Genomic DNA, 15,452 nt, shown 5'->3' with positions numbered 1-15,452 from the left:
TTACCTCATCTTGTGTTCCACCATAATTTGGTTGGGATAAGTCAATCTCGGTAGCAACTGCTGCTGGTGAAAGGTTGTCTGTAACCTCCACTTGATCATGATTCTGGACAGCTACACCAGGAGGAGCTTCAACTACTTGTGGTGCAACATTGGTGGTGTTGCTTGCTTCGGCTGTAGGTGTACTCCCAGTTGGAGTAGATTTGGACTTAGCCGCTGCTACAGCAGCTGCTGCAGCTGCAAGCTCATCAGCTCTTTTCTTTTTACATCCTCTCTTGGTGTGGCCTTTTACTCCACAGTAGTTGCATGTGAACGGCTTCAGCTGTCTCTTTAGTGTAACAGTTTGCTTAGATTTTTTGTTTCCACTAGTACCCTCATCAGAATCCTTTCGTCTTTTGGTTGTCAGTTTTCCAGGTTTATGTTTAATGTTAGGAGCTTGGAGCTGATTGTAGACTGACTTTTCCCATAAGGATTGGCCTGGAAGAGGATTGATGTGATGTTCATATGTCTTCCTGTATGAGTCCATGGTGACCAAGGGATGACAGAAATTCTCGGGTCTCTTGTTCACCCGTGCAAGAGCAGCACAAGCATGAACACAAGGAATGCCTATGACAAATAACCCAGAAAATATTCAACTCCACAACAGCCAATATAATTAATCAAGTAAAGCCATTTATAATGAAGAAGAGAATACATTTGATGTAAAGGCTAATAATATCACCTGTTAACATCCAGAACTGGCAGGTGCAAAGTCTCTTGTCTAAGTCAACAACCATGTTAGTTGGGTGTCCATGGACCTCAAATTTTTCATATTCTTCATCTCTAGTCCAAATAGGAACCCAATTCTTTGATTCTTTACGAACCTTCTCCAATTGGCTTTGAATAATAGGAGGTAGCTTCCCCACATGGTTGTTCAACTTTTCTTTATTCTTTGCAATCGATCGCATAACAAACATCCTTACCTCTTCAAGCAATGTGATGATTGGCTTGCTCCTAGCCTCTTTGATTCGTGCATTGAAGACCTCACATGCATTGTTGTAGATATTATCTAGCTTTGGCCGATGGCTAAATTGAGACTGTCCATGAATTCCTTGGCCATTTGTTTAGATATGTCCATGCCTCCTTACTGACCCTCTTTATTTTGTCCATGTTATCAATAAATTCTTGAAATGTGGTTGACCTAGCAGCATCCCAGAGGAGTCTCCTCAGCTCGAGATTCTTCCACTGTTTGTTGAAATTTTGCCACAGGTGCCATACACAGAAACGATGATGGACCTATGGCATGACCTCTTCTATAGCAGAAATCAATCCCTGCTTATGACAAACACATGTAGTAGAAACCAAATATGATCAACCAGCATGAATTATTCAAGCATATTTAAGCCATTTCAAGCAATCTATGTTAAATAGAGAATCATATAGTTTATAAAGTCCAGATAGGATCAAAAAACACACCATTATTAAAGCACTAAATCTCAAGCAATCTATGTTAAATAGAGAATGATATAGTTTATAAAGTCCAAATAGGATATGTGGCATGAATTATTCAAGCAGGTTTAACCAAATTTCAAGCAATCTATGTTAAATAAAGAATCATATTACTTAGGAAAGTCCAAATAGGATCAACCAGCATGAATTATTCAGAAATGAACCAACTACTTATAACAGCATGAACCAAGCTCAGACAATATCATATAGTCCAGAAAATGAACCAACTTTAACAAATGTGTAACTGCTTGAATAAAACAACAATGTTATAGGTAGGAATTGGTTACCTTCTGCATGTCAGAAATGAAACACCATCTGTTAGCCTTGTAGTCTCCTAAATCATCGTGGAGTAGCTCAAGAAACCACTTCTAATTCTCCTTGTTTTCAACATTGACTATAGCCCAAGCAATCACATATATGTGATGGTTTACATTTTAGGCTACAGCTAATAATATCTGGCCTCCAATCTGTGTCTTCAGAAATGCACCATCGAGTCCAATTAATGGCCGGCAACCTAATTTGAACCCTTTCTTGCAACCACTCAAGCAAACATACATTTTCTCGAACATGACTTGTCTATCAGGCAATGGAATCACCCCAATCTTCACAGTGGATCCGGGATTGGTTTTCAGAAGCGTTTCAGCATAATCCCTTAACAAGGCATACTATGCCTTCTCATCACCGTAAACAACATTTTTTGCATCAGTCAAAGCTCTAGCTATTGAATTTCTATGCAAAATTAGATCACATTTTGACCTAAAATACACTGCAGCTTCACATTGCTTGAAATTAGGATACTTTTTAACCTTTTTAACTAACTTACCAGCCAACCATGCTCTGTTTGCAGCCCTATTAGAATTTTTCCTTGGGTGTGTATAATCATCATAAAATGTCTTGATTTGCTAGCAACAGTCCTCATGGTCTCTTGAAGCATACACAACCCACGAGCACTCTTGCACTTGGCAAACTGCCTTACACCTGATATTATCATTCTTTACAAACTTAATCCCCCTACCCTCTTGTATGGTAAACTCTCGCACAACATCCCTAAATTTCTGTTTGGTGTTGAACTTCATGCCCACTTGAAGTCTTAACTCAACAAACCTCTGTCCCCCTTGGAAAATAGGAAATTCATCTGAATCTCCATCAGATTCTAGCTCATCCTCAGAGTTAGGAGGAGTTTTCATCTCCTCCGAGTGCCACGAGTTTGCTCCATCAGATTCTGCACCATGGTCCAGAGCTTCATACCATATTCCTTCCCCTGGAGTTCCTACAAAACCTAGGTCCACTTCTACATCTGATAGATCCTCAACAATTGCATCATCAGCTTGCATAATATTATCTTTTCCTACTTTCTCCTTCCATTTAGACATGCCTGAATTCTTTTAAACCTTTTTGGCCTCTTTCCGATTTGGTTTCAAATTTCTTGCAACTAATTTTTCATCATTACTAGAGCTGCCCTCTTGCACTGGGACATAAGATGTATCTTCTGAGCTGCCATCATCACTTGTTGATTCATTTATAGTTAAATCCACATGAAAAAGTTGCTTGCCTTTGCTAGTACTCCATCCCTTCGCCTGATATCTTGTAATTCTTTTAGGTGAATTAAATTTGAATTTGGGTTAGGAAGTGAATTTGGACTTGGGCTTTGATTGACTTTTGTTGGGCTTCGAATGGTCCTCGGGCTTTGGAGTTGGCTCTTTATTATTTTTCACAATGGGAGCTGGGTTGGGTTTTTTACTGGATTTTGGGTTGGATTCTGTACTGGATTTTGGGTTGGGGTTATCAGGTTCATCTATGGGGTTGGGCTCTTCATTGGTAGGATTTGTAGTGAGGGGGGTCAGTAGCAGCATGGTTTGGGATGGCATTTATAGTAGAAGGAATTGGGTTTGCAGTTGATTGGTTTGGAATTGGGTAGATAGGTGATTTGTCATCTGGGGTTTGATTTGAACTATCCACAGGTGTCTTCTTGTTAGTCTGTAAGTCACTATGGCAAACCTCTTGTGCTTCATAATCAAGTAACATCACAGCCCCTTTCCCCTCTATCAGTTCAGGTGTAGAAACTTCATGTTCAAAGTAAACATCAACTACTCTTCATTCCTCTTTGCATGACAGCATATCTCTCTTAGTTCATCATCACTGGTCAGAGTTCTCAGTCCCACCTCCAAGCTCCTGCCCGGAACCAGCCACCAGCACTCTACTACTTTGTCATACTCCAGCTCCTTGAAATAGTTTCTCACAAGAAAAACATCAAGGGTATCTTCATCTAAATCTCCTAAGCAACTTCGGTTGTCAGGTGAGTAAACCAATTTTTCATCATCATTCTTCTTAAACGTCACACCATGGTGGAACATGATATCCAGCAATTTTTTCATCTACAGTAAAAAATAGGTAGAACAATTTCTCTAAGCTATGCTGTTGATAACATAATCAACAAACCACAGTAGAAAATAATCCAATATTGTTTAAAAATAGATACTTCATCACATTTCCATTATAGAAACACCCTCATTCCCTGTGTAAAAATAGAGCATTCACAAAATCCAAAGCCACACCACCCAATGCAAGAAACCCTACCTAATAATATAGGATTCAACGATTTTTGATCAATCAACACAAAATTTCCAACTTAAACTCACAACAATGGATACCTTAACACTATAAAAAATATATAAAAAATATTTTATTAACTGCATACCTACCTCTGTGTCAGGGGGCTCCACGAGAAAGCTTTGCTCCTTCCTTCCCCGATTCTGAACGACCGATGAGCAGCTTTTGACCCTTTCCAATTTGCGTTACCACAAATAACCTCAGCAGGACAAGCAAATCCCAGGGTATGGAGTTTTTAGTTTGAACGAGATGAAGAAGATGAAGTGGCGAGGTGAACTCTTTGAATACAGGGGTTTTGTCTTTTCGTAACTCCTTCCTTCTTTAAGCAGCGTTGTTTTCATTTTTTAGCACCAAATTCTAATACGATGCCGTTTTTCCTACTCCAACATGGCAAAAAAATTGCCACATCACTGCCGCCGGGAAGCAGTCTCAACGGAAAAGGAGAAGGAGACTAACTAGGTGCATTTTTTCCAAAGTCGAGGACTTAAATAATGCAATTGAGAAGTCAGGGACCAAATCGATGCATTTTGTGAATCTCAGAGGCTATTTTAATGTTTAACTCGTATTTTGTGTCTATGTATGTGTCACTGTGTCTATGATAATTTTATGTCTCATTAAACAAATAATATACATGTGTCACCGTGTCTATGTCTCTAATAAACATAGACACCAACCAAATAGGCCGTAAGTTCATTCTTACACTGTTGTCATGGTAGTAACTGATAAACTCTCTAAATATCACATTTCATTTCTTTGAGAACTGACTTCAATAACTCTGTGATTGCAGAATTTTTCATAAATAATATAGCTAAAATTTATGGCCTTTGGAAGACTATATTTTCAGATAGAGACTAAAATAAAGCTTTTCATGAAACTTTCATATAATTTGAGTTTTCTCACCAATTAATATACATCTCTTATGTTTTTAGCTATTTCTTGTAATTATCTTTCTAAAGCTACTTTTTGTAGTTATTGATGAGCGGATAATTTGTACGCTTTTTGGCATTGTTTTTAGTATGTTTTTAGTATGATTTAGTTAGTTTTTAGTATATTTTTATTAATTTTTAGTTAAAATTCACTTTTCTGGACTTTACTATGAGTTTTTGTGTTTTTCTGTGATTTCAGGTATTTTCTGGCTGAAATTGAGGGACCTGAGCAAAAATCTGATTCAGAGACTAAAAAGGACTGCAGATGCTGTTGGATTCTGACCTCCCTGCACTCGAAGTGGATTTGCTGGAGCTACATAAGCCCAATTGGCGCGCTCTCAACGGCGTTGGAAAGTAGACATCCTGGGCTTTCCAGCAATATATGATAGTCCATACTTTTCCCAAGATTTGATGGCCCAAACCGGCGTACAAAGTCACCCTCAGAATTCCCAGCGTTAAACGCCGGAACTGGCACAAGGATGGGAGTTAAACGCCCAAACTGGCATAAAAGCTGGCGTTTAACTCCAAGAAGAGTCTCTACATGAAAATGCTTCAATGCTCAGCCCAAGCACACACCAAGTGGGCCCGGAAGTGGATTTTTATGTCATTTACTCATCATTTGTAAACCCTAGGCTACTAGTTCTCTATAAGTAGGACCTTTTACTATTGTATTTTCATCTTGGTTCTTCTGGTTCCCTCTCTGGGGCCGAAGCCAATGATCACACTATCACTTATGTATTTTCAACGGTGGAGTTTCTACACGCCATAGATTAAGGTGTGGAGCTCTGCTGTACCTCGAGTATTAATGCAATTACTATTGTTCTTCTATTCAATTCCGCTTGTTCTTGTTCTAAGTTATCACTTGTTCTTCAACTTGATGAATGTGATGATCCGTGACACTCATCATCATTCTCACCTATGAACGTGTGCCTGACAACCACCTCCGTTCTACCTTAGATTGGGTGGATATCTCTTGGATTCTTTAACCGGAATCTTCGTGGTATAAGCTAGAATTGATGGCGGCATTCGAGAGAATCCGGAAGGTCTAAACCTTGTCTGTGGTATTCTGAGTAGGATTCAATGATTGAATGACTGTGACGAGCTTCAAACTCCTGAGGGCGGGGCGTTAGTGATAGACGCAAAAGAATCACTGGATTCTATTCCGGCCTGATTGAGAACCGACAGATGGATAGCCGTGCCGTGACAGGGTGCGTTGAACATTTCCACTGAGAGGATGGGAGGTAGCCACTGACAACGGTGAAACCCTTGCATAAGCTTGCCATGGAAAGGAGTAAGAAGGATTGGATGAAGACAGTAGGAAAGCAGAGAGACGGAAGGGACCAAGCATCTCCATTCGCTTATCTGAAATTCCCACCAATGAATTGCATAAGTACCTCTATCCTTATCTTTATGTTTTATTCGTATATCACCCATATCCATTTGAGTTTGCCTGACTAAGATTTACAAGGTGACCATAGCTTGCTTCATACCAACAATCTCTGTGGGATCGACCCTTACTCGCGTAAGGTTTATTACTTGGACGACCCAGTACACTTGCTGGTTAGTTGTGCGAAGTTGTAGTGATCACAATTTCGTCCACCAGTTATCTTACTCAAAAACATTATAATTTACTTGTTCATTGTTTTGATCGGTTTTCTTTATTCGTCTCATTAATATATATATTAATATTATTATATATATATATATATATATATATATATATATATATATATATATTAATGAGACGAATAAAGAAAACCGATCAAAACAATGAACAAGTAATATATATATATATATATATATATATATATATATATATAAAAGACTTCATCTCATTAATTAATTTATCCGAAAAAATAATGAATTAAATTTTAGATTAATCTAAATTAATATTATTTTTTTTATAAAAAATGACTACAATATTTCTATTATAAAAAATAACTAAAATACTTTTATTATATATATATATATATATATATATATATATATTTTTTTAAAAAGAATTCTAAATTTTATTCTTTTTCTTTTTTATTATCATAGGGTTAAGATTTAGAATTTTTAAATATATATAGTGATAGTTTAGTTATTTTTTATAATAAAGATATTATACTTATTTTTTATAAAAAATATTAATTTAGATGGGTTCAAAATTTAATTTATTGATTTTTCGGTTAAAATAATTTGTCTATTTTAATTTTAATAAAAATGACACAATTTAATTAATTATATGTGTTAAATTTTAATTATTAAATTTTTTTAAAAAAATGTTTTTGACATTTTTATTTAAATGACTTCTTAAATTATTATATTATAATATATATAGTTATAAACTTTAACTTTTAGCTATTTTAATATAATATATTATACAAGTTGCACGTGGTTAAAAGCATTATTACTATACTATGTCAAGTAGTCTTGTCAAATATTAAAGGTCAAAAACCATAACGAGTCAATAAATAGTAATACTTGATCAAGTGGACCAATTCCATGCTTTATCAATTGGGATTATAAATTTAACTAAAATTGAACATTGAAAGTTAATTTTGATTTGGATTTATCATTTGATGTGTCATTTTATTGGAGACCCACCTTCCCTCCGCCATAATTGACTTTCACGTCTTTTAGTACCTCTTGTATTTATACATTCACGTCTTTTAATTACCATATAAGCCTCGAGGAGAATCCAATCCAAAAAATTAGTCTATTATAAATGAGACTCATAATAACAAATTTCTAACTAGAAATTTACCATGTTAGTGATGTTCTTTCCCCAGTTTTTTGTGACTTATATAACCAACATTAAAAAAAAATTACATTCTTGTTATGCATTATCATGTTAGTAAGAAGAAAAAAATTTTTTAGAGCGACAATGTTAGTAAACTAATAAAATAATATTTTAATGATTTTTAAATTTATAATATTTATTATTTGTGATTTTCATTATTTTACTTTAAGAGTGATTAATGATGTATTTTTTTGTTAAAGTGACAATATAATTTTAGAGGAGTCAAATTCTTTTTGTATTGAGTAGTATTCACGTACATATTCATATGATACATAAGATACATAGATCTTTTTATGCTATCATTTAAAAAAAAAAAAGAAAAAAGAAAAGAGAGACCTACAAGTTATTTCTCTCTTTTCGTTCTGTGTAACTTTTCATTCTTTGAATCTGTATCCGAACATCTTTGTCTACTACTTAGAGTGGTTAGATTCTTTCTATCTATCACTCTATATCGAATCCTTGAAACACCAAAAAGTATACATTATAATTTAATATCAATAATTCAATATGAAATTTTTTTATACTACTATTGCAGTGAAGTTAAGTAAACAAGAAGCAAAAGAAAATGTAAGAAAAGCTTAACCATCATCATATGGTTCAAAATATTCAAAATGTGCTATATATGTTACATAAACAAGGTGTAAATCCCCTGTACCATTCTAAGAGTTATGCTATTTATACAACAGACATAAGTATACAATAATATTAGTTACATACACCACAAGCTAGCTAGCTAAGTGTGTATAACAAAGGGAAGCAAAATTTAATCAGATTTGCAACAATCTGCTATCGTATAAATAACATCACTCTTATTAATAACATGGCAAAGGCTAAGTGTATGGATTTATGGCTACTGTATATATATATGATCCTTTTTTGTGTTTCATTACTATGATGCCACAGCTATTTGAATCCCTCCTTCGCTAATTGGCATGAAACTCACCTTCCTCTTCTGCAAAGTTTTAAAGTCAAGCGCAAATAATTTATGTTAGTTACAATTATTGTGAGATCAGAGATACAGTTAATTTAATAAGTATTAATTATAATTAAGTAATTATTGTGCATGATTCTTACAATTATTGAGTGCTGCAATATTTTGTTATGCAAAACCAACAATCGTTAGAGGACAAAGCATTAAACATTTCAAATCTCAGTGCTGATGTTGGATCGGACAAGGAAACGTAATTTCACATGATAATGAATGAATATGAATATGCATACACTCCTTCACCACGTAATCTCTTATCCAAACTATACAAATTAAAAGACAGATCATATCAAGAGACACACATTCTGCATAGTCTCGCATATTATCCAATAATTTTAAACTATCAACTATTTTACATAAAATTAATTGCAGATGAGTTTTTTATCTATTAATTAATCCCTAAACTTATTTTAATTGTAACATTTGGTGAGGAAAAAAAAAAACCTACTTCTCACATATTTCATTATTAGAAAAAGAAAAAGAAAAAAGAAGAAAAAGATCATCGGCCCACCAAAGATAATAAGGAATATTTGCACAGAATTTTTTTTATATATATATAAATTAGAAATCTATAAAATAACTATCAATATCAAAAAGAAGAAATATGACACCAAGTGATTTAGACTATTTTAGTGCAATATTTTTTCCCCAAGAAATCCCAATTAAAAGAGATTATACTTGATGCTTGAACAAAACAAAATTAAACAATCTAAGATAGATTCAATAAATAACTAATAAAATCAACTAAAAATCATGACAAAAATTGAAACAACCCATGATATGTATATGATGATCATGAAAAAAAAAAAACATACCTGACGAGGTGCCTTCATGTCACCTTTCCTTTGAACTTGTTGATCCAACAACTCCATCATTTTCTTACCATTGTTATTATTCTCCTCAATTATCTCACCACTACTATTATTACTCCCACTACTACTACCACCACCACCATAACTCTCTCTTCCACCATTTTTATACAAACTCATAATCTTCTCAGCAGCTTCAGCCTCATCCTTACAACCTTGAATCAACTTCTCCACCTCAGCCCTTGGAACCATCATCTTAACCCTAACCCCACCACCATTCTTATTACTACCATTACTACTACCATCACTATCGTTACCAATGTTCTTGTCCTTTTGTTTAAGGATGGAGAGATCGGAAACCGACCTCCGAGTCAGCATGAGGCTCTCAAGTCTGTCCTTGGCGCTCATATTAATGGCCGACCGAACCCTTCTGGGTTGGGTGGTAGAGTTCTTGGTGGGAAGCTCTACAAGAAAATAAAGCCTCCCTGGTACTAAATCCTTGTTCGGCTCCAAGGGTTTGGCCCTTGTGCCGTAGTGCTTCACGTTCTCCGATTCAAGGAGGACAAGGCCAGGGTGGTTCTTAAGGACTTCCCCAGCTTTCACCGGAGTCTTTAACTTAAATGTCTCACCGTCGATCTTCATCACCTTCGTCGTCTTCTTCATGCCAAAAGCGTTACCCATGTTTAACTAACTAACTAACTAATTTTTGTTATTCTTTTGTTTTGTGAGAGAACTCCAAAGTGAGGCACTACACCTCACGCCCAACAGATCTTTGATTTAAAAGGTTGATAATTAAAATTAAAATTGAAAAACTATGTTTTCGGTAACTAGTAATCCTCACAAGTCACAAACCACCAAAGATCTAATTAGGTTGTGGAGCTTACATGTGAAATTGTGGGCACCAAAGATCTTATAGATGCGAATTGTGGGTCGTTGGTCAATAAAAGAATGCAAGCTTGTATTGTATGTATTGATATGTTATGTTATATAAATAAATAATTAAGGTACAAAACTGAAAAAAACATTGAAGTACGAAAACTTTCTCTTTCACAAGCTAGCAAAAGAGAGAAAAATATTATGGAAAAGTCTAGTGGGCCAGCAGTTTTGTTAAATTTTGGCCAGTATGTAACCAGCAGAAAAATGTGAGTCATTGGATGAAATCTCACACTATTAAATTATTATTGATGATTATTTGCTGATTATCAATCACAAAAGTTGCTGGTTCATAGCATTGCTCAAATATTATTATTATTATTATATAACCAACGACTATAATTGTCTGTTGAATTGAAGGGCCCCTTGTATGTGATGGATGATGACCTTGTCTACGCTTTTTGTTCATTATTTTCTACAACCGTGCTTCAAGACTTCAACATACGAGGCCCCAGTTGCCAAAATTTAATACGCTCCCAACAAAGTGGACATTTTATTTTAGAATTTATATTAGTTATAATATGTCTCAAGGTACTATCACATCTGTTAATATTATAATATTAATTTTTATTTTAAAAGAAGATGTATTAAAAATGAAAAAAAAATTTTAAAAAAATTTGTAGTGAAATTTTTTTTATATATAATATTAAAATATGTTTTACAATATATGTTATTAAGATTTTTTTAATTATTATTAAGCATAACTATAAGGAAGCATTTAATAGTTAGACTTAGACAAGACATAAAACAGAGGAATAACAGGTAGAGATAGCACAAAAATTCCTGTTGTTTGAAATTTTGGCAATGTGGGAGACATTATTCTCGTAATTTTTACAGCTATTTTCTCTCCTAATAAATGGATTTTTTGGGATTTAAATTAGGGTCATTATCATTAAAAGGACTACACTGCTTACTGCTCAATAGTCTAACAATTTGTTGATTTCTTACACTTATTTTTTTTCTATTTCATAGAATAGAGTATAATACTTAAATCAATTATATCCATGTCACATTAAAGAGAATAAATAAACTTTATTTAAAAGAACAAAGTTTTGATTTTTTTTTTCTAAATTGACTTAATTTTTCATCTTTCTAGAAGAAGTATGAATATGATTGAGTAATTGAACCGTCTATAACATAAAAAAAGTAAACAATTACTTTGTCCTTTTGGGACTTATTAAAAATGAATTCATCTGAAGCAAAAGGTCTGATAAACCAATTTAGATGAATATTATTTTAGATAAGAAATACAAAAAAGAATTGTGTAACTAGAAGGTGTTTGGTTTCAGGGTATCTTCAACGATAATCGCGGCGTGCATTCAAAGACTATGAATTTCAAGGCTATGACAATGTATGTGCATGTGACATTAGGAGATTTGTTTTGACTTTGGTTTAATTTGTTGGTATATACTATATATACTATTTATGCTGAGTAAGCAATCCATTTGAATATTTGATACCCTTTTTTTGTGCTGTATTCTTTGAGCCCCATTGAAAAGTAAATTCTGTTCAAATGAAACGTTGTTATACATAATTAATAATAGATAAAGCATTGTTTTAGTTTTTAATATTTTGGTTTGTTAAGGTTAAAGAATTAAACTATGATTAAAATTATGATTAAATATTATTGAATTAATATTAAATTATGTGTGATTAATTTTGTTTATTGTGCAGGAAACAAAATAAATTGAAACTGGCCCTAAAAATAAATGCTCAGGCCCAAATACACACATAATGATCCAAGGATATATAATTGCTACCATCACAAATTTTTTTTGGCTGAAACAAAAACAAGCCTCTAGTCAAATAAAAGAAAACAAAAAAAAGAAAGTGATCCATATCTAAGTAAAAGTCCATGCGGTGATCCATAACCAAAATTCACTCCCCTGAACTTGAATTTCATTTTACTGAAATCAAAATTCTCTTTTTTCTCTTTTCTCTTTTCTTTCACATCACATCACTTTTTGAAACAAGAAAAAAGAAAGGAAAGAAAAGTTCTAAATCTAAGGCAAAAAGAAAATCAAAATGTAAGTTTCTATTTTCAAGCATAGATAAAAAGATAAAAGGGGCTAGAACAAAAAAAATCTCATCAGAAAAAAAAATTTTACAAAGAAAATTTTTTTATTTATGCTTCATGAAAAGAAACAAATGAGCTTAATGAAGTTCTCTAATTAAATGCTTGTGGTGCTTATGTATCAAGTGGTAATACTTGAAAACAAAGCATTTAGAAGTCGTAGCTTTGCTATTAACTCATGGGGCAAAGCACCCAAAAGGAGAAGCTAATAAAAGAAAAAAAAACAAAAGCTTGTTTCAAGGAAGAATTATAAAAAAAAAATTTCATAAAATGAGCTAGATAGAAGCATCAGTCATTTACATCTCTTTTGTGATTGTAGCATGCATAGAAAACTAGCTTGCCATGAACATTGAGTTGCTATTCTTCTTACCTTGGATTATCAATCTTTATTGCATGATTCTTTTCTTGCTTGGGGACAAGCAAGGTTTAAGTTTGGTGTTGTGATGACAAGTCATCATATACCTATTTTTCAATGCTTTTTCATACAAGAAATTGATGATTAGTGCTTAAATATTGCATTCTTTTGTGCTTAATTAGAATATTCCCTTGATCTTTTAAATTTATAAATCTTGTAGGAAATAAGAAGAAAAAGAAGCAAAAAAGCACAAAATAAGCTAAAAAGGAGAAAAAAAGAGCTTTGGGGCATACTTTGAAGTTGGAGCACACTTTGGAGTCTTAGGCCACGCTTTTAAAAGCGTGGCCCATGACCAAATTAATGGAGAATAAGCAATCAGCACACACTGCTCTGCCCTTGCCAAGGGCAGGGCAATATCGTGATGAAGCAAAGTGAGGTTGAAGCAAATTTTGCTAAGTTAAATTTGGGGCGCTCACTGCATGACTATGCCTCCTTCAAAGGGCTATAACTTGAGCTACAGACGTCCGATTGATGTGCTTTCAGTTGCGTTGGAAAGCTGACATTCAGAGCTTTCCAACGATATATAGCAATCCATATTTGGCGTACAATTGGGGCATGAGTGAAAGGCATCTTTAAGAGCAAAAAATAAGCGAAAATAAACCAAAGTGCTTCCACCAAGGCTCGAAGAGGGAGACACAAGGAAACCAAGGAAGTCTGCTCTCAAGGAGAGCAGAGTGCTCTCTTGGAGGGCAATGACGTGTTTCTCTTCATGAAAAATCAAGGAAAATTGCTCCCCCAAATGCTTTCACCAAGGTTCGAACTTGGGACCTCACCCAAGAACAAGGAAAGTTTTGCTCCGCTCACAAGGAGAGCAGAGCGCTATTCCTTGGTGCATGAGGCACAATTTGGCACGGTCAAGGAACTTGGTGCGCGCACAAGACACACCACAAGCCAATGCTCTGCTCTCCACAAGGGCAGGGCAATCCCCTGGTGCCCCTCCCACACTTGGCACGCAACATGCATCCCCACACAAAGCTTTACTGCTCTGCCCTCCACAAGAGCAGAGCAGCCTCCTGGGAACACCCATGGGCCAAAATTCAATTAAAATTCCCTTTGAACTCAAATCTTCACCAATTGAACCAAGGGCATCCAAGACCCATTCTCCCTCAAATCCAAAGCAAGCAAAGCCCACTCAACATGACTCAAAGACACACAGAGAAGCTACATTAGGAATTTCATTTTATGAATTTGTTTTTAATTTCAATTTCATTTTATTTTCATTTTGTAAAAAGCCTATATAAAGGCATCACTATCATTTCAGAAGGTGAGCTCGATTGGAAAGAAGGCTGGCTCCACTAGGGAGCATTAGGATTAGAGAGCTCTCTCTTTTAGTTTTCCTTGCTTTGTTTTGAATTTTGGATCAAGAATTGAAGGAATTCTGTTTCACTTGATCTGAAATCTCTTTGTTCTTCTTCTGCATTGAATCTGAGTTTCCTTTATTGTTTTCATCTTCTTTTTCTTTTGCAAATTGTTCTCTGTTGAATCAAGGAAAGGCTTGAGATCTATACTTGTTTTCTAGTCTCTTTGATCCCCCTGAGATCTTGAATTTCTTTTCTGAATTTCACAATTGAGTTAAATTTTGTTTCTGTCTTGATCAAGTGAGCAATTGAGCTCTTGGCTTTCCTTCTGTTTTTACTGTTTCATTGAAATTGTTAGTTTCACTTTGAGATTTGAGAAATGATCTATGTCTCTTTGTTGCATCTCATTGCTCCCAATTTAATTTCCTGCGCTTGTGTTCTTCTGCAATTTACATTTAAGCTACTGTGACCTTGAATTTACTTTTCCTGCAATTTAATTTCCTTGCAATTGTTCTAAGCTTTGATCTATTGCTCTCTTTAATTTCCAGCACCCAACCCCCCTTTACTTTTCATGCAATTTACTTTTCTTGCAATTTAAGTTTCAGCTATTTTACTTTCTTGTTATTTAAGTTTTATGCAATTTTACTTTCTGCAACTTTAAGTTTCCTGTCATTTATAATTCTGTTGGCTACATTTCATCCAATATCCCTTCAATGTTAGCTTGACTAAACTAATCACCCACTAAAGTTGCTTGATCCATCAATCCCTGTGGGATTGACCTCACTCTTGTGAGTTATTACTACTTGATGCGACCCGGTATACTTGCCGGTTGGATTTGTGTGTTGGAAATTCGTTTTTCCACAAAAACACCATCAAGTTTTTGGCGCCGTTGCCGGGGATTAGTTAGATCAACAATGATTAAGTGGGTGAGAAGTCTAGATCAAGCATTTTTTTTGTTTTTGTTCTCTGTTTTAAACTGAAACCAAAGTGTTTGTGTTTTTGCCTCACTAAGAAATTCTTCTATGTGAGATGAATTTCAAATTTCATTGATGTTTCATTTTACAAAATATAAATGGAGTTCAACTCATCTTATGGTCAAACAAAATTTTATGGGATATCACCCACCATC

General features: G+C 34.5%; 1 protein-coding gene across 1 annotated transcript; it reads right to left on the bottom strand.

Annotated features, from left to right (window-relative positions):
* Positions 1 to 8,372: 8,372 nt before the first annotated feature.
* Positions 8,373 to 10,635, bottom strand: LOC112796743 (uncharacterized protein At1g66480). Its single transcript, XM_025839333.2, has 2 exons — positions 9,610 to 10,635; positions 8,373 to 8,758 (listed from the first exon to the last, which is right to left on the bottom strand). Exons 1-2 carry the CDS (start codon positions 10,282 to 10,284, stop codon positions 8,696 to 8,698), a joined length of 738 nt encoding a protein of 245 aa, XP_025695118.1. The 5' UTR covers positions 10,285 to 10,635; the 3' UTR covers positions 8,373 to 8,695.
* Positions 10,636 to 15,452: the final 4,817 nt, after the last annotated feature.

This window comes from Arachis hypogaea, chromosome 4 (genome assembly GCF_003086295.3).
Source record: "Arachis hypogaea cultivar Tifrunner chromosome 4, arahy.Tifrunner.gnm2.J5K5, whole genome shotgun sequence".
Lineage (NCBI taxonomy): Eukaryota > Viridiplantae > Streptophyta > Magnoliopsida > Fabales > Fabaceae > Arachis > Arachis hypogaea.
Note: the sequence above shows the minus strand (reverse complement) of the source record. Positions and strands in the feature narration are given on the sequence as shown.

What these genes read in the sequence shown, in the direction of transcription:
- LOC112796743 (XM_025839333.2), bottom strand. Translation starts at nt 10,284, where the DNA reads ATGGGTAACGCTTTTGGCATGAAGAAGACGACGAAGGTGATGAAGATC. An exon ending in ACATGAAGGCACCTCGTCAG is followed by an intron (nt 8,759 to 9,609) that starts GTATGTTTTTTT and finishes AAAACTTTGCAG; the next exon opens with AAGAGGAAGGTGAGTTTCAT.